The 20711-nt window shown below is 55.0% G+C and overlaps 11 protein-coding genes across 18 annotated transcripts; 6 read left to right on the top strand and 5 right to left on the bottom strand.

Moving 5' to 3' along the window:
• Positions 1-721: 721 nt before the first annotated feature.
• KVP17_002849 (uncharacterized protein) lies at positions 722-1942 on the top strand (the record flags this gene model as incomplete). Its single annotated transcript, XM_068519531.1, has 1 exon — positions 722-1942. The coding sequence occupies one exon, from the start codon at positions 722-724 to the stop codon at positions 1940-1942; it is 1221 nt and encodes a 406-aa protein (XP_068377699.1).
• An 81-nt stretch (positions 1943-2023) lies between these two features.
• KVP17_002853 (uncharacterized protein) lies at positions 2024-3437 on the bottom strand (the record flags this gene model as incomplete). 2 transcript variants are annotated; one of them, XM_068519538.1, is made up of 2 exons in its annotated part: positions 2024-2111; positions 2140-3437. In XM_068519538.1, 2 exons carry the CDS (start codon positions 3435-3437, stop codon positions 2024-2026), a joined length of 1386 nt encoding a protein of 461 aa, XP_068377706.1. The 2 variants fall into 2 exon arrangements, with proteins under 2 accessions (XP_068377706.1, XP_068377707.1); XM_068519539.1 differs by lacking the exon at positions 2024-2111 and having other exon boundaries at positions 2136-3437.
• Positions 3438-3485: 48 nt separating this feature from the next.
• Positions 3486-4693, bottom strand: KVP17_002861 (uncharacterized protein; the record flags this gene model as incomplete). Of its 2 annotated transcripts, XM_068519556.1 has the most annotated exons (2): positions 3486-4645; positions 4675-4693. In XM_068519556.1, 2 exons carry the CDS (start codon positions 4691-4693, stop codon positions 3486-3488), a joined length of 1179 nt encoding a protein of 392 aa, XP_068377723.1. The 2 variants fall into 2 exon arrangements, with proteins under 2 accessions (XP_068377723.1, XP_068377724.1); XM_068519557.1 differs by lacking the exon at positions 4675-4693 and having other exon boundaries at positions 3486-4610.
• Positions 4694-4745: 52 nt separating this feature from the next.
• KVP17_002860 (uncharacterized protein) lies at positions 4746-6014 on the bottom strand (the record flags this gene model as incomplete). 2 transcript variants are annotated; one of them, XM_068519554.1, is made up of 1 exon in its annotated part: positions 4746-6014. In XM_068519554.1, the coding sequence occupies one exon, from the start codon at positions 6012-6014 to the stop codon at positions 4746-4748; it is 1269 nt and encodes a 422-aa protein (XP_068377721.1). The 2 variants fall into 2 exon arrangements, with proteins under 2 accessions (XP_068377721.1, XP_068377722.1); XM_068519555.1 differs by having other exon boundaries at positions 4746-5978.
• A 20-nt stretch (positions 6015-6034) lies between these two features.
• Positions 6035-9231, bottom strand: KVP17_002837 (uncharacterized protein; the record flags this gene model as incomplete). Of its 2 annotated transcripts, XM_068519506.1 has the most annotated exons (3): positions 6035-8677; positions 8706-9069; positions 9098-9231. In XM_068519506.1, the coding sequence occupies 3 exons, from the start codon at positions 9229-9231 to the stop codon at positions 6035-6037; spliced, it is 3141 nt and encodes a 1046-aa protein (XP_068377676.1). The 2 variants fall into 2 exon arrangements, with proteins under 2 accessions (XP_068377676.1, XP_068377675.1); XM_068519505.1 differs by lacking the exons at positions 8706-9069; positions 9098-9231 and having other exon boundaries at positions 6035-8683.
• A 146-nt stretch (positions 9232-9377) lies between these two features.
• Positions 9378-9857, top strand: KVP17_002866 (uncharacterized protein; the record flags this gene model as incomplete). The annotated part of the gene is made up of 1 exon (XM_068519564.1): positions 9378-9857. The coding sequence occupies one exon, from the start codon at positions 9378-9380 to the stop codon at positions 9855-9857; it is 480 nt and encodes a 159-aa protein (XP_068377731.1).
• Positions 9858-9896: 39 nt separating this feature from the next.
• KVP17_002865 (uncharacterized protein) lies at positions 9897-11999 on the top strand (the record flags this gene model as incomplete). 2 transcript variants are annotated; one of them, XM_068519562.1, is made up of 1 exon in its annotated part: positions 9897-11999. In XM_068519562.1, one exon carries the CDS (start codon positions 9897-9899, stop codon positions 11997-11999), a length of 2103 nt encoding a protein of 700 aa, XP_068377729.1. The 2 variants fall into 2 exon arrangements, with proteins under 2 accessions (XP_068377729.1, XP_068377730.1); XM_068519563.1 differs by having other exon boundaries at positions 10122-11999.
• A 253-nt stretch (positions 12000-12252) lies between these two features.
• On the bottom strand, positions 12253-13761 carry KVP17_002852 (uncharacterized protein; the record flags this gene model as incomplete). Of its 2 annotated transcripts, none has more annotated exons than XM_068519536.1 (1): positions 12253-13761. In XM_068519536.1, one exon carries the CDS (start codon positions 13759-13761, stop codon positions 12253-12255), a length of 1509 nt encoding a protein of 502 aa, XP_068377704.1. The 2 variants fall into 2 exon arrangements, with proteins under 2 accessions (XP_068377704.1, XP_068377705.1); XM_068519537.1 differs by having other exon boundaries at positions 12253-13749.
• A 39-nt stretch (positions 13762-13800) lies between these two features.
• KVP17_002858 (uncharacterized protein) lies at positions 13801-17189 on the top strand (the record flags this gene model as incomplete). 2 transcript variants are annotated; one of them, XM_068519552.1, is made up of 3 exons in its annotated part: positions 13801-13879; positions 13908-15307; positions 15336-17189. In XM_068519552.1, 3 exons carry the CDS (start codon positions 13801-13803, stop codon positions 17187-17189), a joined length of 3333 nt encoding a protein of 1110 aa, XP_068377719.1.
• A 99-nt stretch (positions 17190-17288) lies between these two features.
• On the top strand, positions 17289-18260 carry KVP17_002831 (uncharacterized protein; the record flags this gene model as incomplete). Its single annotated transcript, XM_068519496.1, has 1 exon — positions 17289-18260. One exon carries the CDS (start codon positions 17289-17291, stop codon positions 18258-18260), a length of 972 nt encoding a protein of 323 aa, XP_068377666.1.
• A 64-nt stretch (positions 18261-18324) lies between these two features.
• On the top strand, positions 18325-20709 carry KVP17_002868 (uncharacterized protein; the record flags this gene model as incomplete). Its single annotated transcript, XM_068519567.1, has 1 exon — positions 18325-20709. The coding sequence occupies one exon, from the start codon at positions 18325-18327 to the stop codon at positions 20707-20709; it is 2385 nt and encodes a 794-aa protein (XP_068377733.1).
• Positions 20710-20711: the final 2 nt, after the last annotated feature.

Raw genomic sequence — 20711 nt, forward strand, 5'->3', positions numbered from 1 at the left:
TCGCCAAGGGTGGAAGCGGAGATGGTGGAGGAACATGAACTCGGCGCAGATTTTCTCATTATCGCCGCACTGAAATGGAACGTTCATCAGCTTGTCCCATTCCTCGTCATCATACATGTAAAAGGGGACTCTACCCAAGGGCTGCCTCCACTCCAAATCCTCATACGACATCCTCGGAAGCCGGTCAGACCACTCCTTCCATGGCACGGAACTACTGAGCTTGGGAACGTTGGGAGCGCTTGACATCAGTTGGTGGCCGACTTTGCAGACGCACAGAGCACATACAACGATCGCGATCAACAGCCAGCGTCGTCTTCCACCTATCCATTGACCTGTGCATGTGTCCTTCACATCTGATATCATCTAGTATGCTTGACTGCACAAAACAAAACAATACCAGGCACATGACCCACACATCGAATTCATCTTCACAACAAGTAGTAGTTATTCAATACATGGTGCTCCCGTTCTACTGTTTTATACTGTGGAAACACTTCCTGCGTATTCCGAACCAGAAGATCCTGAAGGATCAATGAGAAAACTGCACTGGGAACGCGTAACCTGCGTGTTCTCGAAGTTCAATGAGGACTTCGAGGGCGTCTCGACTGGAAGTTGAGAACCGTTCATTTCGACAAAGACGCGTGGTGCGTGACGCGAGGTACGTGACGCGTGATGGGGCCGGGGTGCGGTGCACCACGGCAGATTTGCACACGCGGTGCCGATGCAGCAGGTGAAATCAGGCATCCCCGCTGAGAAGAGAAGACCCGCGGAGAATCCTCGCGCTGACAGCCGTACGATTCTCATTCGCAGGCACATGAAAGAGGTCAACGGGAAGCTGCCATCGCGGGTGCATGGCATTCCCGTACACAGGACGCAGTCTCAGGTACTGGGGCGGTTTGAGGAAACGTCCAACCTGGGGTCGGGGACGTACGCAGAAGTATTCAAGATCCGCGACAAGGGAGAACTAAAGGCTGGAAAAGTTCTGGGACTTGACAAGTTCAATCATTCCCACTTCCCTCGGGTGACAAGTATGATGATATCTGAGATCGAGAACCTAGCCAAGTGCCAATGCCAGAACGTCGTCGGCCTCCACGCCGTCATTGTTAATAAAGAGCAGGTGTTGTTAGTCCAAGAACTGGTGGCCAACGGCCCTTTGTGGCCAGCAAAGAAGTTGGATTTGTCGTTGGCGTTCAACTACTTCGTACAGCTGTTGCAGGCGATCCTGTTTATGCAAGAGCAAGGCATCGTACACAGAGACCTGAAGCCCACCAACATACTGGCGTCCTCAGACGGTTGGCTGAAGGTGTGTGACTTCGGGTGGTCAGAAGAGGAGGCCAAGCTACGAGATGGCCCGCGTGAGTGGCCTGGTACCTTAGAGATAAACCCCCCCGAAATCATTGACTACCGACGTCACGACTGCTCCAGGAAGATCGATAACTACGCCCTCGGAATGAATATGCTTTACCTTTTTTATGGTAAATTCGTGTGTCGCCCAAAAGGCAGTTCAGGGTTGGACGCGGCCAAGAAGATTTTTGAGGCGGTGGAGGGGCTCCGAAATGGTGCCGTGCTGAAGGGGTTTACTCGGGATGCTTGGAAGGTTTTCCTTGGTTTGACAGAACCGGATTCTGAGGTCCGCTGGTCCATCGAAGACGTCATCTACTCCCCATGGTTCACCGAGAGGATGGCTAGAGTTGCCAGCAGGTGTCGAGTCGGCAAGTGTCACATTTTTGCTAGGATTTGGCATCCGAGGATCCTAAGTTTAGTCAGTGAGCACAGCGCGAATCTCAGAACGCTGTCAGTGTCGACGGGAATGGGAAGCAGCTCCACTTTCAACGAGGCGGAGGCGTTTCGAGAGACCACGACTGAGAGCTGGGAGTCTCAGACCCGTAAGCCACCAGGCAAGAAGCGACCATTGTATTATTGTCTTAACGGTAGCTTATGATTTGTCCGCGGTTGTTTCTCGTAAGAGATCTGCAAGAATGAACGTCGAAATACAAACGTTCTCTGTCGGAGGACCAGTCATTCAAAAATTCCAGAGGACCGCGTTGAGGTTGACGGCGAGGTCCACTAGGGCCCTATGGAGATTCCGCAGCTGGAGCTTTACATTGCCGCTGCGTGGAAGGAAGGCTGGTGGCTTACGTGTGATGTGTGCTGCGGAAGAACCCCTCCCAGAATGTAGTTCGATCAACGTCCGTGTGCAACGTGCTCACATCCTGCAGAAAGGACCACAGACGGGAGTCGTCTCGGACTTCAGCCTGCATTGTGTCGCGTAGGGTAGAGCCGTCAGGAACCTCCAGGGCGTCAGCGCACCATTGCACTGTCTTCGACAGCAGCACGTGGCGTTCGAGATTTAGGTGTGATAACGAACCGATACTCATGTCCACGAAGCCGAGTTGAGCGAAAATGGGGTCCATGGGGAGGCGGTCCTCAAGCGCCTGCGCCATGAGTTCCAGGGTGGCTACGATGTTTGACACCGCATTCGTCACCTGGGAATGCGATTCATTCATGGAGACTCGATGATGCGTAAACATTATCGCTGGAGACTCAAGCTGCGCCTTCTCCAGATCCCTCAGAATGGAAAAACACAGGGCAGAGAGCTGGTAGTGAACAGTACGGATGGACCTCGTGACCAGCTTCATCTGGCTGCGATCGAACTTTGTCTTGGTCTGGCAACTAAGTTCATGGCGAGCAGCAGTCATGAGACCTTCCAACCTCTTAAGCTTGTCCCCGGCAGACTGAAGGCGAACGCTGTACTCCTGTGTCTCGTCAATATGCGCCTTGGCGTCCTCTACTGCCGGTAGCTCATGCATGGTAACGTGCTGCTCAACAACCATCAACGGTGCGAGAACCTCAGCAAATCCCCGCATGACGTCTGCGACGCCCAGAACAATTCGCGGTCGAGCGCGGTTCGGCAAGATACATACGGATACAAAGGTGGCCAGGACAACTCCCAAGGTGATGAACACCATCCTTACAAATCCGCGCCGGTTAACACGGTCAGATCGGCCATAGTTGATATCCGACCAGGCGCCGAAAATTACGGTGCAGCCTGTGGCCACACCGTAGGAAGCTACATAGGTGTAGTCTTTGATGTAGAGTCGGAGAACGGACAACGCTACAGTGAGGCCGACGGCACCGAACCATATGAGGAATGTGCCCAGAAAGGTGTTAAGATCGATCGTCATGTTCCACGTTACGAGATAGAATACCCCCAGGCCCAATGCACCTCCCACACAGGCTCCGAGTGCACGACCAATGCTCTTGAAAATGGACTGCCCAGTTGTCGGCTCGATGCACTGCACGGCGCTTGCCACCAGAAGCCAAGAAGAGTCGACTTCGGGGAGACAGGCACACATTATTGAGCCGAGGGCGACGGCGGTGATGGCCTGACAGGGCCATCGCAGCCGGTCTACGAGGTTTTTGCGAGAGACAGGCATGGCATAGGGCAGAAATAGACCAAATGTCCCACTGACACGCAGCTCACTTCACAGATCAGACCTCGAGGTCTCAGGTTTCTTGGCGAATGCAGGCACTGCAGTTTGCTTAGCCATGCGCGTGTACTTGGCGTCTCCGTTGAGAATGCGCTCCAGATTTTGGCGAACGCTGGTATCCGTCGCGTCAATCGGTCCGATGAATCTGAATCGTTTTTTGTGGTTGAATACCACAACTGAGGCTGCATCGGCTCCTGGAAAGAAGCCTTCCCATGCCTCATGCAGACTCAAATCGAGCCACATGAATGAGAACTTGCCGTCCTGATGCTCGTCGCTGAGCTGTGTGAGCATTTCCAGGGTTGGCTTGGGGATGGGTCCTTTGGATAAGTATATGACGCAGAGGCCTTTCTTTAGGCAGACGTCTTGGGCACTCAGCTTCGATAGTTCGGGCACGGCTTCCATGAGCCAGGGTTTAGGCGCGGCCTCCTTGGCGTCTCCAGAGAACCCGCCTCCCTTCACGAAAGTTTCCGCTCTGATGTTCAGCCATTCGAAAACCTCCCCAAATGTGATCTTGGAGGAGTAGTAGTCCGGTACGAGACGTCGAGGATCGTTAGACTTGACCAGCACCAACTTCGGAAACTTAGTGACCTTGAGGCGGTCAGCGATGACACTCATGCCGTCCTGCTTCACGGGGACGAACACGAAAGTCATTCGATCCGCCAAAGCATTGGCAACAGCGTGGAAGAGACCTGCAGGTTTATCGGCCTCGGATAGAATAAAGACCTTGGGAACGCCGACACCTTCCTTGATCAGCTTGTCAAAGGTTGCAGGCGCTAGAACGCTGACATTGGTCTTCGGAATGGACTTCATCACCGCCTTTTCAATTGCATCCCGGCTGTTGGTTTTTAGAACGCGTTCAGGTGCAGGATTAGGGGGATACACCAGCAGCGTAGGCCCCTCAGTCTTCTTTCCAGAGCAAAAGATTCTGTCAGTTCTGCAGTCTACAGCGCCGAATTTCGCCATGCCCTTCATCGCCGAAGCCGCCTGCTGGTAGGTGCCGTTTAAATAGTCCTCATCCTCCTCGTCGTACATGAGGACGACGCTAACGTAGGAGTGACGAAACCGCCCTATGGTGGCGTCGAAATTCCCAGTCGTCACCGGGAAGAAGTCGTGCTTCATTGGATTCACGAACGCTACGGTTGCGGCGATGAGCCCTGAGTGACTGGCCGAAGATCTGACTCACCTGCGAGGACCAACAGCATAGCAAGAGTTTTGTGGATTTTTCAGCAGTCATTTCGGTGGGGATAAAAAACTTCACTTGCTGTCTACGAAAGACCCATAGATGCTCTCGATGCTGTTCTTCTCGACGTCGTAGACAACTCTCCCTGAAGCGTTCGCATACTTCCGGAATTCGAATCGAATAACCCCGCAGTTGACGATCTTGGACTTCGTAGCCACATGCTCACCACGGACGAACATCTGGAAGAATCGCATAAACACCATGGAGTGTCCAGCGACCACTATGGGTACTTTGCCGGACTCGTCACAAGAACTGAACAGCCACTCTGCGAAATTCATCAGGCGATCTGCGGCGTTGGAGACGATACTCTTGTTCCCATGATTGAACGCCGGGTCGAGGCTCGTGTTGTACATTGACGTCATGTTCAGAACAGGCAGGCTTCGCTCGAAGAAGGAGGGTTCGTGGACTGTCTTGGCGTTGGATAGGGAGAGGCCATCAGGGTTTCGGGTGATCTCCTGCAAGTCAGACACCATGAAAACCTTCTTGTAGCAGTGGTTTATGGCTGGCTGCATGCAGATCAGAAGAGTGGACATTGCCCGCCTGAGATTCGAGCAGACCAGGCGGCAGTCGACTTCGCCCTGCAGAACTTTGATGGCTTGTGAGACAGTCCTAGGTGGGTTGCTGGAGCCGATTTTCCCACCGGTTTGTACCCACTGGTTCAGCTTTTGCGCCTGCGTAATTCCGAGAGTCGACAAGGGAGAATCCACTATGACGCTGTCGTTCTGGCAGGAGAGCATCAGCTCGCCAACACAGAGGAAGAAGGTGCGAGCTATTCGACCTAGGAACCCTGGTCGGTTGAAGGCTGCATTCCAAACCGACTCAGCGTGACGAATGAAGTAGATTGTTCGTGTTTCGACCAATTCAAAGTCCTTGAGGTCCTCTTGCTGCTGAGCGTCTATGGTGGTCTGAAGAGATTGCTGCTCAAAGGAAAAGAGTACGTAGCCGATGGAAAAGAAAAAAACCCGTATCTTAAGCAGAAAAGCTTGAACAGTTTCGGACAGGATGGCCAGGGACAACAGCAGGGGCCGAAGGATAGTTGTCAGCAGCGACACCTGTTTCGGCCCCTCGGTCGTCGTGTATGGCAAAGAAATTCTCCATCCCAGCACCGAGAATTGGTTCCTATGCCGGTCGTCTCTTGTGACTGCTAGCCCCTTGGCAATGATTGTTGCCGAAAAGATCACGACCAGGCTGACTAGAGTCAGGTAGAGGCCCGATTCCACGTAGTAACGGGGGCTTAAGAGGAGCATGTCGCGAATAAATGATTTTAACACCTTCTTGCTCATACAACACGTCGCAGAGCACATCATTCACATCTGATGGCAAGACGATTCTTCAAAATCCGATAGCACAGTTGAGTGACGAACTCCTCAACGTGCAGGTCATCCTGGTCAGAGTCGTCTGCACTGTCCACGAAAAGTCTGTACACTAAGAGTGGCGTTTCATCTGCAATCGCCTCCAGCAACCGACGTAGGCAACAGACCGCGAGCTTTTTTACAGATGGCACGTCCTGCGCAACTCGAAGCAAGGAGGGAGCTGTTTGAGACTTGAGCTCGGCCATCGGCAGCCAAGGACACTTGGCTCCGAGGACGGCGATGAGAAATAGTAGCACTGCAGGCGATTGCAGATGGCCGGTGAGATGGGGTATCAGGACACCCGCGTGGCATGCGTTGAGGCGGAGCTGTAGGATCGGACTTTGGCTCCCAGCGAAGAGGGCAGCCAGAAGGAGAAAGCTGCGGTCTTCCACGCGGTCAGCTGCAATCGCTACGGCGCAGTCATTCAGAAGGGAGGTCGTTCGCCGTTGGAGCTCGTCATATGGCGGATTCCAGTCGTCGTCTGCAAGGAGGACCAGCAGGGCGGTATCGAGCCGACATTCTGTAGAGAGAATGCTGTTTTTCACTTGGTCCGGCAGACTGATGTCCGAGTTCAACGCTTTAGAGATAGCGAGGACTCTTCGGTACTGGGAGGAATCGGGGCACCGCGAGATGAAGTGTTGGAACGCCTGCCTCGATACCAGCGACACACTCCTCTCCCAAACTATCTCGATGAAGCCCGAAATGAACGGGAGAAGGAGTTCAGTCCCGCTCTCTAGCTGCTGCCGCAGTACTCGACTCACTGCAGCGACAGCATCATGTTTTGGATCGTCCTTCAAGCCTTTCAGCATACGGAAGCGGTGAAGAGGGCCATTTGCGTCGCAAGGACTGCTGGGCACTGCTGTGTGAAATGTCTGGAGGAGGGCTTCAGCCTCGTTCAGATCCTTGTCTCGAAGGTAGTCGCTGGATTTGGCAGCCAACTGATGACAATGGAGTTCCAATTTGTAGTAGCTCTGCTTGATACACGTAAAGTCCTGTTGATGCATGCCAGATGGTATTGGCGGCGCCACAGCCAGAGAAGGCACACGACCGTCTATCACCACACCAGTCACAGCCAAATCGAACCAAACCACCGATGGGTGCACTATTGGCACTCGTTCCCTCCAGAGCGCGAGCAGCTCCGCACTCATAGAGAATTCTGGATCTGGAAGGTCCACCGGAGCCTGAAAGGTCCCCAGGGCCCAGTCGATGCAGAGGGCAACATCGACGGTCAAAAGGCGTGGAAGCAGCAGCAAAACGAATGGCTGCCGGTGAAGAACCGTCGGGGAACCGTTTAGATGAGGACCACAGCGCTGCCAGGTCCACGGCAAGAGGCGGATGGCGTCAAGGACCTCAGGCCGGTCCAGCGGCTGGCCGTAACTAGAATCCAGAAGCAATTGGCAGGCCAGGTAATTCAACATGGCCGACGACCATGGATAAAGCACCGCTTGCCAGAATCCTTCTCTGGTCAGCGCCCATTCCTCGCCAGACAGGAGCTCTCTGCCCAACTCCCTCCCAATCCATGCAGTGCGGGTAGCCCCGTCAGCATGTACGAGCCCTCGCCAAATCAAAGCGACCTGGGACGGGGAGAACGTGATATCATCCGGCAGCTGTTGAACGACGCGCTGAACTACGCGTCCCGCGTCCACAGGAGTCAGTGAGCCGCTGGTTTCAAGCAGCGTCTGAAGGGCCTCCACGTTGGCAGTTTGCAGGCAGGCAGCACACCTCAAGATCAAAGTTGTGTCCGCGCAACCCAAATCTCGGAGCAGGTGCAGAACCTGAAGCACTTCTGCAGACGTACAAACGGCGTGTCGAAGAACAAGTGCCACCAGCCGTTCCTGGATCTCGCCAGCCGTCCACGCTTGCTCACAAAGGTCGCACAAGACCTGTCTCTCAAAGGGAATGGAAAAATCTTCGGGGACCAGTGCCAGCATGAGGTCGAGGTTGCAGAAGATTGTTGACGACACACCGTTGCCTGCAGCGACCAAAGAGACGGCCTGGATGACCCAATCCGCGAGATGTCTGGTGCCTAAGCCAGGACAGCAGCTCTCGACCACCGCCAGCATGGAGGCTAGCTTCTCCACCGTGGGCGCCATGTCTTCCCACTGCGCTAGAGTCAGTGGTCGCACGTACTGCAGACACCAACCCACTACGTTGGCGGACTCCTCCATGTCCCGAAAGTCGTCTGACGTCAACGATTCTGCGAGAGCATGGACAATGGTAAGACCCAGATTGGCGCTGTGAAGTAGGGCGCGGTTTACGAGGCGGGAGAGACCAGTCAAGGCCTCAAGTCCGATATCCACTCTTTCCGTGGACTGCAGCGCTTCTGGTATCAAACGTAGCAGATGATCTGCAGGCGCTGGAGGCAGTCGACACGCCACGTCAAGAAGCCGCGACACCAATGCTGGTGTGAGGTAGATCTCGAGAAGCCCCGCCACATCACAGGCGAATATGGTCGGCGTGTCAGGTTGTAGGGCGCTGGCGACCTGTAGCAGGCCCTCCGCGCACTTCTGCTTGTTGGTCATTAGAATCTTCGAGCAAGTCGGCTCCTTGAGGAGGGACAACCACAGGGATGGGCCGACCCGGCCAGGTAGGCACTGCATCTCATGACACCAAGGTCCTCACAGATTCCAGTAGAGCCATGATGATCTGCATGCCGGCCATCTCAACCACCTGCGCCAAGTCCTGAGATTTCGGACTGCCAACCTTCTCCAACAGCAGCCGAAGCAGCCGCTTGGCGCATGAGAATGACGTGGGAGAGGAGGTGGGCAATGCCAGGCACGCTTGTACCAAGCGTGTCTTCAAAATCCATCCGCAAAGAATTCCAGGTGCTGTATCGGTTTGCGTTACCAACGCGATAAACTCTGCCACGATTTCAGACTTCGCGAGGTCCAAGCACTCCACGGACTCCAGCCTGCAAACGAGACACTCCACACAAAGGATGCTTGCTCCTAGACCGAGCTTGCCGTAGCGAGACGCATGCCGCGTGCTGCGTTCGCATGATAGAAACGTCCCACCAGGCGACGAAGCTCGCTAAGGCTGAAGGCAGCACCTCTGATGTCGGCTTGGTTAATACTGGTAGACTGACCTTCGGTGTCGGCGGCGGTGCGAGAAGCCGCCGTCGCACTGAGTTCAACCTCTCAAAGGGCATTAAATACGTGCATGCGTCTCCTACGACCGGTAGTGTCGCAGCTGAGATTGTCGGTGGCGCGTATTATCTGGTTCTGCAGGCTGCTTTGGGCGTGGTTTCAGAGGCTGTGGCCGACGAGGGCGCTTGTACCGCTCTACAAGGTTCTCATGGCTGGCCGACCAAAGTCTGGGAAGACATCTCTGATTATGGCCTGGAAGCTCCGAAGCTTCATAGAGGTTGCACCTACGTTAGTCGAGCGAGTAGAGCGATTCGATGTGAAGACTCCTGGAAATCGACTGGCGACGTTGGAGATCACGGAGATGCCACCTGAGCGGCAAGGGGTGAAGCGGGTTATAAAGGACTTCTGCGCCGCGTTTTTTGTGGTAGACGCGCGTGACCTCAGCCAGGTTGAGGATGTACGCTCTGACCTCTCTCAGCTGCAGCGGCTCTACGCCTGGCTCTCCGTCATCGTTCTTCTCAACAAAATTGACAGCAAAGCTGCGCGCCCAGAGGAATGGGAGGTCTTGCTGCGAGTTCACAACACCGACAAGAGCATGAAGGTGATATTCGTATCCGCGCTCAACCACCAGGGCCTGCAGGAGGCTCTGGATCTCGTGTTCGAGCCGGCTGTGACGGAAGAGGTTTGAGTTGAGTGTACACGTACGTTTAGCTACGGGAATTACAAAATGAGTCGACAATTTTTCAAACAACCTCCTTCATTTGAAGAGACCCTCACTCCGCGAGGTCGTCAAGTTCGGCGCCTCCTGCAGCAATTGGTGCTGACTGGTGGCTCTCCGGAGAATCGAGAGGAACACAAATCAAAGACACCTGCGAGCCCGGCAATTCCGCCGACTAAAAGCCAAGGCCGAGGGGTCTCAGGAGGCAAGTCACCTTCACCAACGTTCTTGGCGATGTTCAGAGAGCCGGCTTCTACGGGTCGACCGGCTTCTACGGGTCGACCGGCAAAAAGACGCCGCACTTCACTAGGAGTAGAGGCTGTGTGGTCGCGGTTGAGGAGCCCAGAGAACGCGCTTAGCGTGGAAGGACAAACCGTAGCGCTGGCATGGCTCTTTACGGATCTTTCGACCTCACTGCGGCCGTCCAAGACCAAAATCACGGCGGAGTCTGCTCTGACAGACAGGTTTCCAGAGCCCTTTGGGCTGGCGGTTCTAGTCGTAGATCATGCCGAATGCCACTTTGTGCGGGCCGAGACCACCGAGCCCCTGTTCGACCTACTGGACATGCGGCCCAAGGCGATTGTAGTGCCGAACCTTAAGGAGTTCTTGGTGCCTGTTTTGAGGAGGCAGCCGGATTCTAGTCCGTCTCGCATCGTGAAGTTGGCACCATGGCCGATTCTGGATCCTGTTTTGATGTCGTGGCTTTTACGACCCGACATCATTGACGTGAAGAGGTTTTCGTTGGATTTCTTGGCTCAGGCCTGGAACCTGCCCGAGAGGTCCCGTGCGGCTGAGGTGCCTTGGTTGTCTGCTCACGACGATTTGGTGTTGGCAGTCGACCTATGCCGAGCACTCAATGCACGCTTAAGGACCAACGGGGATCTTCAAAATGTATATTCCAACGTGGAGCTTCCTATCTGCTTGGTCCTTTCACGAATGGAGGCCATCGGTGTCCCCTTTGACAGCCAAATCAACTGTCGGTTTCGGCAGGCCTTGGGAGAGCGCATGGACACGCTATCCTGTGCCGTTCGCGACGCCACTGGCCTTCGAAACATCAACTTGGCGTCGCCTCAGCAAGTAGCCCATTTGATTTATGACGTGCTTAACCTCCAGCCCAAGAAGGGAGCGACTCACTTGAAGACAGCCCATCGGTCAACTGCGGAACTGGGTCACCTGCACCACCCTGTAGTGGACATGATCGTTGACTACCGGCAGTGCGCTAAGATTCTAACGAGCTACCTCAACGGCGTGGTGCCACTAGCAAGCGACGTCATGAGCGAGAAGGCACGTATATACCCCAGCTGGAACCAGACGTCCGTCCTTACGGGGCGTCTCTCTTGCTCCAACCCCAACATGCAAACCTTGCCGAAGGCTGTTGCCCTGTCCGTGGGCACCATTTCCATGCGACAAGCAGTCGTCGCGAGTTGTGCGGAGTGGTGCGTTGTGGCAGCCGACTACTGTCAAGTGGAAGTGCGTATTCTGGCACATTTCTGCCGACCTGGCCCCCTGCGACAGGCTGTGGAGACCTCGGACCTGTACACAGCCATGGCGAGTCGAGCGTTTCGATGCCCTCCAGAGAACGTCACCGCAGCCATGCGAGCCCGCACGAAAGTCACGTGCTTAGCGCTGCTTTACGGTGCTGGCTCGCAGACGCTCAGGGAGCAGTTGGGGGGGTCGCTGGAGGAGGCGAAGACGTTCAAGTCCGAGATTCTGCGATCGTTCCCAGAGATAGCGTTATTCACATCGGAGACGGTAACGGTAGCTCGAAAAGCAGGCTTCACTCGAACGTTACTGGGCCGAACAAGGTATCTCGAGGGTCTCCAGTCATTGCACGGTCGGGACCGAGCTGAGGCCGAGAGACAGGCCGTCAACTCTAAGGTGCAGGGTTCAGCCGCGGACCTGATGAAGGTGGCTATGCTTAGAGTGGAGGGCTCTCTGCAACGGCTAGGGGGGCGCATGCTTCTGTCCGTACACGACGAGATAGTTGTAGAATGTCCAACGGAACGACGTGAAGAAGTCTGCACAACGCTGGTCGCAGAGATGCAAGCTGCTGGGGAGGCTGTTGGACTGCAGGTGCCCCTCACGGTCAAGGTCAGTTGGGGGGACTCGTGAGGCGGCTGGGCGGTTTACACAGATGGGCGTCCTGCGCCGACGATACAGTCGAACAGACGAAGCCGGAAGCAGAGGCCTCTCCGGAGCAGTTGGATGTCAGCCTGAGTGACTCAAGCGACAAGATGAAAGTGGAGTCTGCTGAAGCTGCATTGAACCCCAGGTTTTCAGATGTCGGTCAGCACATTGGATCGGGAGCACCGAAGGCATCGATCGCCGCCGAGATTGACTATGACGATGACCTGGATTTCGATTTCTAGTGGTGGCACTCAGAAAGAGCGCTAGGGACGAAAGGGAAGGAAAGATCTGTGCGCGACCAGTCAGGTGCGAAGCCCATCACTGGCTGAGCGGTCTCGGGGCCTTGGTACACTATGATTGGTGGAACGGCGATGATTGGTTGGCAGGTCGCACAATCCCCGAGGGAGACCAACTTGAACGAGATTCCCTGTAGGCGACTGAGGCCTTCCCATACAACGGTGTCCCATGAAAAAGACACAAACTGCGCTGGACGGCTCTTAAGCGTCGCTGACCTGACGTAAACCTCTGGCGAGACCACAATCCATTGACCTGTTTCGATTTCGGGTAGTGCCTCCACAAAACAGACATCCACGTCAGGAGTGTAGGAGTTGCTAACCATTTGTTGCGCAATATCCGGATGGACGTAACTCTCGAGCCCGCGAGGCGGGAAGTGGGAACCGTGATGGTGTGGGGCCCAAACAAAAATCTTCAGGCTTTCCTGTTTGCGGATTTCAGTAGGTTCAAGGAACTGACACAAAAATTCGACTGGACACCACGTGACCACTAGGCGAGGACCGTCAGAAAGGAAGGGAGTTGACTTGACAACCCGTGGAACCGCCGTCTCTAGAAATCCTGACTCGGAGAGGACGGGTGCCCATATCCCTTGTGGAGCATGCATATGGTTGGCAGGATGAATCGTCAGGAAGGGTTCGTGGTCGTGCTCCACAAATGGCAGAAGGGGAGCCCCATCTACAGTCCACAATGTAGACCCGGTACCTGAAGGAAGGGCAGTAAACCTTACCACTGGGGGGTGGTATGAAGCGCAGGGAACGGTATGGGTAGTCGACTCCCACGGCGACATCAACGAGAGGTGTGAGAGCGGCGTACTCAGCAGAGACTCAGCGATGTCGTGGAGGTACCCCCACTGAAGCACTGAGTCGGCGCCAGTGAACTCTGGGCGCACAGCAGCGGCGGGAGACGGAGTTGTGTGGGCGCAGGTCAGCGGCACGGTGATGTCATCCGTCAGGATGCACTCCCCTTCTTCACCCACTGGTGGAATCTCACCGTGAGCGCGAAAAAGGGGTAGTAATTCCTCCTTCGTTTTCTGGATTCTGTTCTGAATGCCTTCTTTCAGTTGGTGGCTCTGCCAGCTCAAGGATCGAGGGATGGACTCAAGAAGTAAAGGAAGATCTTCAGTGGTTTCAAACCACTTAAATGTTGGCGGAGGAAGAACTTTGACATCAACCAGTTGGCAGGCCAGTTCCAACCCCCTACTAAAAATGTTCCGTGTGACCAGGACCTTAACCGCCTCCAGAGACCGGTTTTGCTCCAGTAGCATCAGACCCACTACACCCAATGGGCACGTAAGGAGTACCACGTCAGCTTCGGGCACATCTGCCAGCTTCAATCCCACGCCTGACGCTTCGAGAGGGACATCCACCAGCACGGTGACGCCTGGAAGGTGGACGAGGGCGGAGTTAAAAAGGTCGTCCTGCTTTAGCGGTCGAGAGTGCATTCCACCCAACATTAATCGGCGATTCTTGAGTTTTTTTCCGGCGTAATTTAAATGTCCGCGTCTCATTCCTCGGCTCAGAGCAAGGCACAACGAGGCAAACGCGTAAAGCGCGTCAAACAGGAACACGACGGTGAGCTCGATGACTGGACGTGACTCAGATGAGGAGGGCGTAAACGTGAAGGTCATCGTCCGACTTCGCCCTCCAGCGTCGCACGAGACAGGCCTCGTGCCGGTGCAAGTGAACCCATCGACTCGGGAGGTGGTAGTACAGTCAGGCGTCGGACGAGTCAAGGGTGACTACTCAACGAAGCATTACGTATTTGACGGGAGTTGCAGCCAATTTACTACTCAAAAGGAGCTCTTCGACCGACACATGAGCAGCATCGTCGACGAGTGCTTGCAAGGCTTCAACTGTACGATATTCGCCTACGGTCAGACGGGGACGGGGAAGACGTACACTATGGAAGGGGAGCTCTCCGCGTCGGAGCCTTATGATGGCTTGCCCCCGGGCGCTGGAGTGATCCCCCGCAGCGCGCGTATGATTTTCCACGCGTTGAACGAGCGCACTAGTGAGTGGAGCGTGTTGGTTAGCTACCTTGAAATCTACAATGAGGAGTTGATAGACCTGTTGGCATCGGGGGAGAAGCACTCCCTAAGAATCTACGACGATGGGATGTCTCGAGGCAAGGGTATGGCAGTTGACCGACTCGAGTGGCGCGCAGTGAAGAGCCTGGATGACATCTTCGGTATCATAAACACCGCCGTCAGCAAACGTCGCACAGCGGAGACACTGTTGAACCAGAATTCATCTCGGAGTCATTCAATATTCACCATCACTGTGCACCTCAAGGAAGGAGGTATGGAGACTGACGATGTAATCAAAATTGGAAAGTTGAACCTCGTGGACCTTGCCGGGTCGGAGAACGTTCAACGAAGCGGTAGCAGCGCTTTCAAAGACCGAGCGAAGGAAGCTGGAATGATCAACCAGAGCCTTCTGACTCTAGGTCGGGTGATAAACTCCCTGGTGGATCACGCAACATATGTCCCCTACCGCGACTCCAAGTTAACACGGCTGTTGCAGGACAGCCTGGGAGGCCGGACGAAAACATGCATCATCGCCACGATAGGCCCTTCATTGGCCTGCCTTGATGAAACATTGTCTACGTTGGACTACGCCTTCAGAGCGAAGAACATCAGGAATAAGCCCGAGGTCAACCAGCGCCTGAGCAAGCGAGTGCTAATTCAGACCCTCAATGAAGAGATCGACAGGTTGAGACTGGAGCTGGACGCAACTCGTAAGAAGGAAGGAGTGTATCTGCCCTACGTGTCGTTCAGCGAGTTGGAATCCAAACTCACAGGGCAAGGATCCGAGATAGGCTCGTTGCAGGCGGAGGTGACTGCGCGGACAGCTGCCTTGGAGCAAGCGATGTCGGAGGCCACCGCCATGAAGACGCTCCTGGAGAAGTGTGAGCGAGACGCAGAGGAGACGTCCCGCCAGCTGGGACAGGCGCGTGAGGGGTTGGTGCAGCGGGACGCACGGCTGGAGGTGCTGCAACGGGTGAGCGTTTCCGGAGGTTGTGACGCAGAATCACCTGTTGGTGTCCGGGTTACTGAGTAACTCTAAAGATGTATGTACTCAAAATCTATCAGCTCTGTCATCGACCTCCGAAGTGTTGGCAAAGTGTGCCGGTGTCTGCCACGACGTTCTGGAAAACCGGGAAGCACTTGATCGAGACCGGAGGTCCAAGGAGAGCCTGTGGGAGCAGCTGGAGGCTGTCTTCAGCACAGAGAATGGAGACGGACAGCGGAAGTTTATCGGCATTCAGTCGGGTCTTCAAGGTCTGGTAGCGGACACCTCAAGCCTGTGTGATGAGTGCGCTCAGTCGCGCGAGCAGATCAGTGGTGGCCTGACCTCGTTGCTGGGGCAGGTGGTTTCAGGCAAAGAGAAAGTCGCCACAGTCTTGAAGAGGGAGTTATTGGGGTTCAACGACAGTGTCAATGCGAAGACCAGCGAGACGATCTCAGAGTTGCAGTCTGCCCTGGCAAACAGGACCGACAACATCAAACAACAGGTGATCGGCGCTCAGGAAGAGCTGGAGGGCGCTGTCGGCTCTATCAGTCGAGCTGACATAGACGACGCTATTCGCGAGTGGGTATTGACGTGTGAGGCCGACCTTTACGGACAATCTGACGGGATGCTCCAGTTGCACAAGACGATGATGTCGCTGATGGCCACCCGTCCTCGACAAGTGGAGATGCTGGCGGACTTGAAGGTTGCACTTGAAACTGGGGTCAACAATCTTCAACGATCCATGTCGCAACGTCTGCAGACGAAGACGCAGGAGTTGCTAATCGAACTTGCGCGGTTTTCAGAGGAGCAAGAGGCTTTGCAGTTGGCCGCGTCGCGAGCTCTCTCGAGTCATATCCTTCGCTATACTGAGAGCGTTGAAGCCGTGCTTAGCATGGACCATGCCGCTGTTAGCCGAGGAGCTGAGGTAGTCGAGGAGGCCACGGCTCGTGTGGAAACCATGACCCGCAAGGTCGAGAAGTCGAGTGCTAAGCTGCTGGCCGACGTAGACACCGCCTTGCAGGGAATGACCCACGCGGTCGATGCATCTGCCGCGCGAACCTTGGAACTGAGAGATTCAGTGGTTTCAGCTGAGGCTGAAACCAGCGGGCAGCTGCTGGCCTCAGTCACACAGCTGGCAGAGTTTGTGTTGGATGGACAGTACACGGCGTTCTCCGCGCTGGGAGACGCCCTTGGTACCGCTCACCTCCACACTTGTGAAGGTATCAAAGACCACGCAAAGGCCACCAATGAGGCTGGCGAGGCGCTCCAAAAGGGAATCGCCGGCGTCAGAGCCTCTAGTGAAAACACGTTGATCCAGGCGCAGGGTGGTTGGCTGGAAGAGCAAGCCAAGCTGTTCAGACAGACACGGAAGTGCCTATCCAGCGCTGGTGATGAGGAGCTCGACACGCGGCTTTTGGCCTCAGCAAAAGCCGTGCCCTCTCCTGGCTGTGAACTCTCTGATGATTTTGAGGTGCAGGGGCTGCTGAAGAGTGGCTTGCGACACTACCTTGAGACTGGAGACATCAGAGCACTTCCCAGCCGCATGCTGGATTACCTTGGGCAATCATACGCGTCGCTAGCCTCACTTGAGGATCTGCAGGTTGTGCTGCGCGAGTCCTTCCATTGTGACCAGCACTCCACCTTCCCAACTGATGTAAACTCCCTTCTGCAGACGATTGCTGACTTCACGGAAATTTCCCGACCTCCTCCCCGCCCGACTCAAATTCCCGACGAGAATGCGCCTCGAAGCCAATCGGGGAAACGCCGGCTCCTGCTCAGTCCGAGAACTCCACGAGCCAAGACGCCAAGACGGAACCCAGACAATGAACGCACACCCAATCGTCGACTGCGGACTCCTTTGAAGAAATGAGTGCCATCGTGAAGTTGACAAAACGAAGCTGGGAGCGTCGAACGCGTTAGCATTTATGATTCGCCGCCCACGAAGATCGAGAAACTTCCGAATATCAGGATGGAGTCAAGCCCAGGCAACGTCGGGCCCTTTGAAGCCATAGAAAAGAAGCTAATCCTTGGAGTGGAACACGGTCAATTGCGTTCGCTGCCTCGGACGTTTTGGGACGAGGTTTGCGTATTAGCTAACTGCGCCATAGTGCAGCATACCACCGAAAAAGATGTTGACACTTATGTCCTCTCAGAGAGTTCCCTCTTTGTAACGGATACAGTGGTGATGCTGAAGACCTGTGGTACCACTCAGCCTCTCAGCGCTCTCCAGCTACTGCTGGATGCGGTTGGGAAAGAACAAGTAACCTTCGTTTGGTACAACCGTATGAGTTACCTGGGCAGTGGAAGCGTGCAACCTTACCAACACCAAACATTCTCTCGGGAGGTTGCCGTTCTACATAAATTCTTCCCCAGTGGAGAGCACCGGACGCTTCCAGTGCACGTATGCCCTTCGGCACGCACGGCGGCTCTTAAGCTGAAGACGAACCTATTCAACGCGTTTTTCTACGCGAAGGAGAGTTCGGTGTTGCCGGAGCTATCTTTCGAGGAGTGGATTTTCTACCGAATCGGACATGATGCCCAAGACGCCTTCGTGGACCAAGTCCTAACACCTCTAAAGGGGGCCGTGGTCGACAAGGAATATTTTGAACCTTGCGGGTTCTCCTGCAACGCGATCATGCCGAACGAAACCCTCAACGTCCACATTTCACCCGAGGACGAGGTCGCCTATGCTTCCGTCGAGATTACTCGACTTAAGGACTTGACGACTTGTCCGGGCTGGGCCTTCCTGCTCTTCTCCACGTTCAAGCCCGTCGTAGGGGTGCAAGTCCGAGTTGACATTAGGAAGCTGTCGGACCTTCTGCTTAACGGGCTCAGCGTCACCTGCTACTGGAACCAGGACTTGCCGCTACCCACTGTAAGCTACGAAAGCGACAAAGAGCTCGACATGCGTACCTCCATGTGCGCTGGAGGTATAACTTGACGGTGTTTTGAATTAACTGATCCACTTTGGGCGAAATGATGACAGAAAACACTGATTTTGCTCCATGACAGTCGCTCTTGCTGGGGACATCACTAGGTGTCCACCCTTGTTCTTAAGAGGTGGGGACACCATGCTGGTATGCCACGGTCGTTCTCTCAAACTGCACTCTTTGCGAGAGAGAAAACAGCTTGGCAGAGTACTGGTCACGGCCTCTCCTATCGTCAGCGTGGTCCTGTTGAAAGCCGACAATCTCGAGGCGCGGGGTTACCTATCAAGTGAGAAACAAGCTGTGAAAGGCGAGGACCTCTTCCGTGTGGGAGTGGTGGAGGCTTCAGGTCTGCTGACTACTGTAGAACTCGTACGGCGCTCCTCCCTGTGGAGTTGGGAGGCACAGGAGCCATTCCGAGTTGACATTCCGAACGGGGAAGAGATTCTATTCTGGATGCAAACCGCTGGATCGCTGGATACCTTTCTTTGCGTCACGAAGAGCAGAAGTGATTGCGGAGTCTATTTAGTAGACGGGAAGATGCACCTCACGCCCCTTCGACGATTCAGTCACGTCCGGACTGTGGCAGTCAGCGATACTGGCAGGTTCGTTGCCGTGGTTGGGTGCTTGGCTAGCATCCAGACTGGTGGCTCCTTCTGCACCATTATCGAGACGTTAAAGAACACCCACGTTGTAATCAAGGGGTCCGATCAGGCATTTGTGTCCCTGTGCTTCCACCCAGAGGAGAAGTACATCGCTTTGGGATCCGTCGCGGGGTCAATCACCCGCCTTTTCTGTCTGAAGTCATTGTTGTTTGATAAGGACATGGACGCGCCGATGGAGGCAACAACAGATCCTCATTTTCGAGCTGTGCAACAGCATTGGCACCATACGCCCTGCACCTCGATTCGAGTGTCCCCGTGCCGAACCTTCTTTCTGTCTGGAGGGGCGGAGGGGGTGCTGGTCCTGTGGAACGAAAGAACGCAGGAGAAGCAGTTCTTGTCGCGATTGGGGGCTCCCGTGGTAGCCATGTCTACCACAGTCAGCCGCAAGGGCCACATTCTAGTCGCCTGCGCGCTTGCCAACAACTCCATCGCGGTCGTGGACCTCTCCCAAATGCGGGTCATCCATACCGTGGCAAGCTTTGTCATTCCTCTGCAATTCCACAACAACCCGGATCTGAATATAACTGCGAGCTGGAAACAGAAGGCTAAGTCTCGGTTTCAACTTGGTGTGGTTCCCACCTCACTCACTGGAGATAAGTGTGTTCTTTACAATCAATCGTCGCAGCATGCCTTCAGACCACGATTGCCGGAGACCCATGAGTTGCGACTGTTCGATACGGCTTCTGACATCGCCTGTGCCTCGCTGGACGTGGGGGATAGGGAGTACGTTTCCAACGCCATCGACGACGTGCATGCCAGCTTCGGACTGGTCTTCTCACAATTCTCAACATCGGGGGCCTTCCTGCTGACGGTGGAGGAGAGAACTACAGAGGAGGGATCGGCGCTAAGTCGTCTCAAGTTGTGGGAGGCCAAACGCAGCGATGGCAAGGTGAGCGTGGATCTACTGAGTCTCACCACTTGTGAGGACCGGGTAATCGGCGTGGTGGCTATCGGCGACCTTTTCGTAACGCTACATTCTGCAAGCTGGCGAATATGGCAACCGGCCGACTCACTGAAGTGCGAGGCGCTGGGCGCATACAAAGGCTTAGCTGTTCTCGACGCGGCCGTCTCCCCAGACGGCCTCACCTTGGCTATCGTTCACAGGACCTGCGTTTCGCTTTGGACAGGAGACCGGCTTACATCTTTGAAGAGGTGCCTGGTGCCACGACGAGAGGTGAAGTTGGACTGGCAGCAGAAGATTAGAGGCGTGGCTTTTGCAGAGGAGCATTTTGTTGTTGGTCGCTCTACTGATGTGTGCATCTTTGAGACCAAGAGTGGCAAGGCTCTAAGGCAAATCGTACCAGCAGGAGCGGGTAAGGGAACGCATGGATTTTCTTATGCAGACGTGTTCTTGACCAGAATTATCAGCGCCGGAAACAACATCTCGCTTCAATTTGTGGACGAAAAGAGGCGACTCCAGATGTTTGAGCGGCTCACGTTCCAAAACGGAGAGGTATCCACCAGTGAACCCTGGGAAATCTCGGCATTCGAAACTATCCTCGGCGGCATTTACGTCGACGACAACCTCGTGCTTCTCAACCGAATGATGGAGCTGCTGCCCCAGAGAGATCTAGGTGAGACCACCACCGCGCCCGAGCCCGAAGCAGAAGACTTACCCGCTTCCACCGACCTGGTCATCCCGACTCCAGAGTTTCACGACCCCGAAGAGAAGTACCGAGAGATGACAGGCTCCGCAGCTCTGCTGAAGGCAATGGCCGTCAACCCAAATGGCGCCAGCCATATGCTTCCGCCACCAAGCACACTACTGGCCAGAGTACTAGGCACTCTCTTGAGCTGATT

The sequence above is a fragment of a genome, assembly GCF_019968985.1.
Source record: "MAG: Porospora cf. gigantea B chromosome Unknown PgB_NODE_17_length_75588_cov_121.691, whole genome shotgun sequence".
Taxonomy (NCBI): domain Eukaryota; phylum Apicomplexa; class Conoidasida; order Eugregarinorida; family Porosporidae; genus Porospora; species Porospora cf. gigantea B.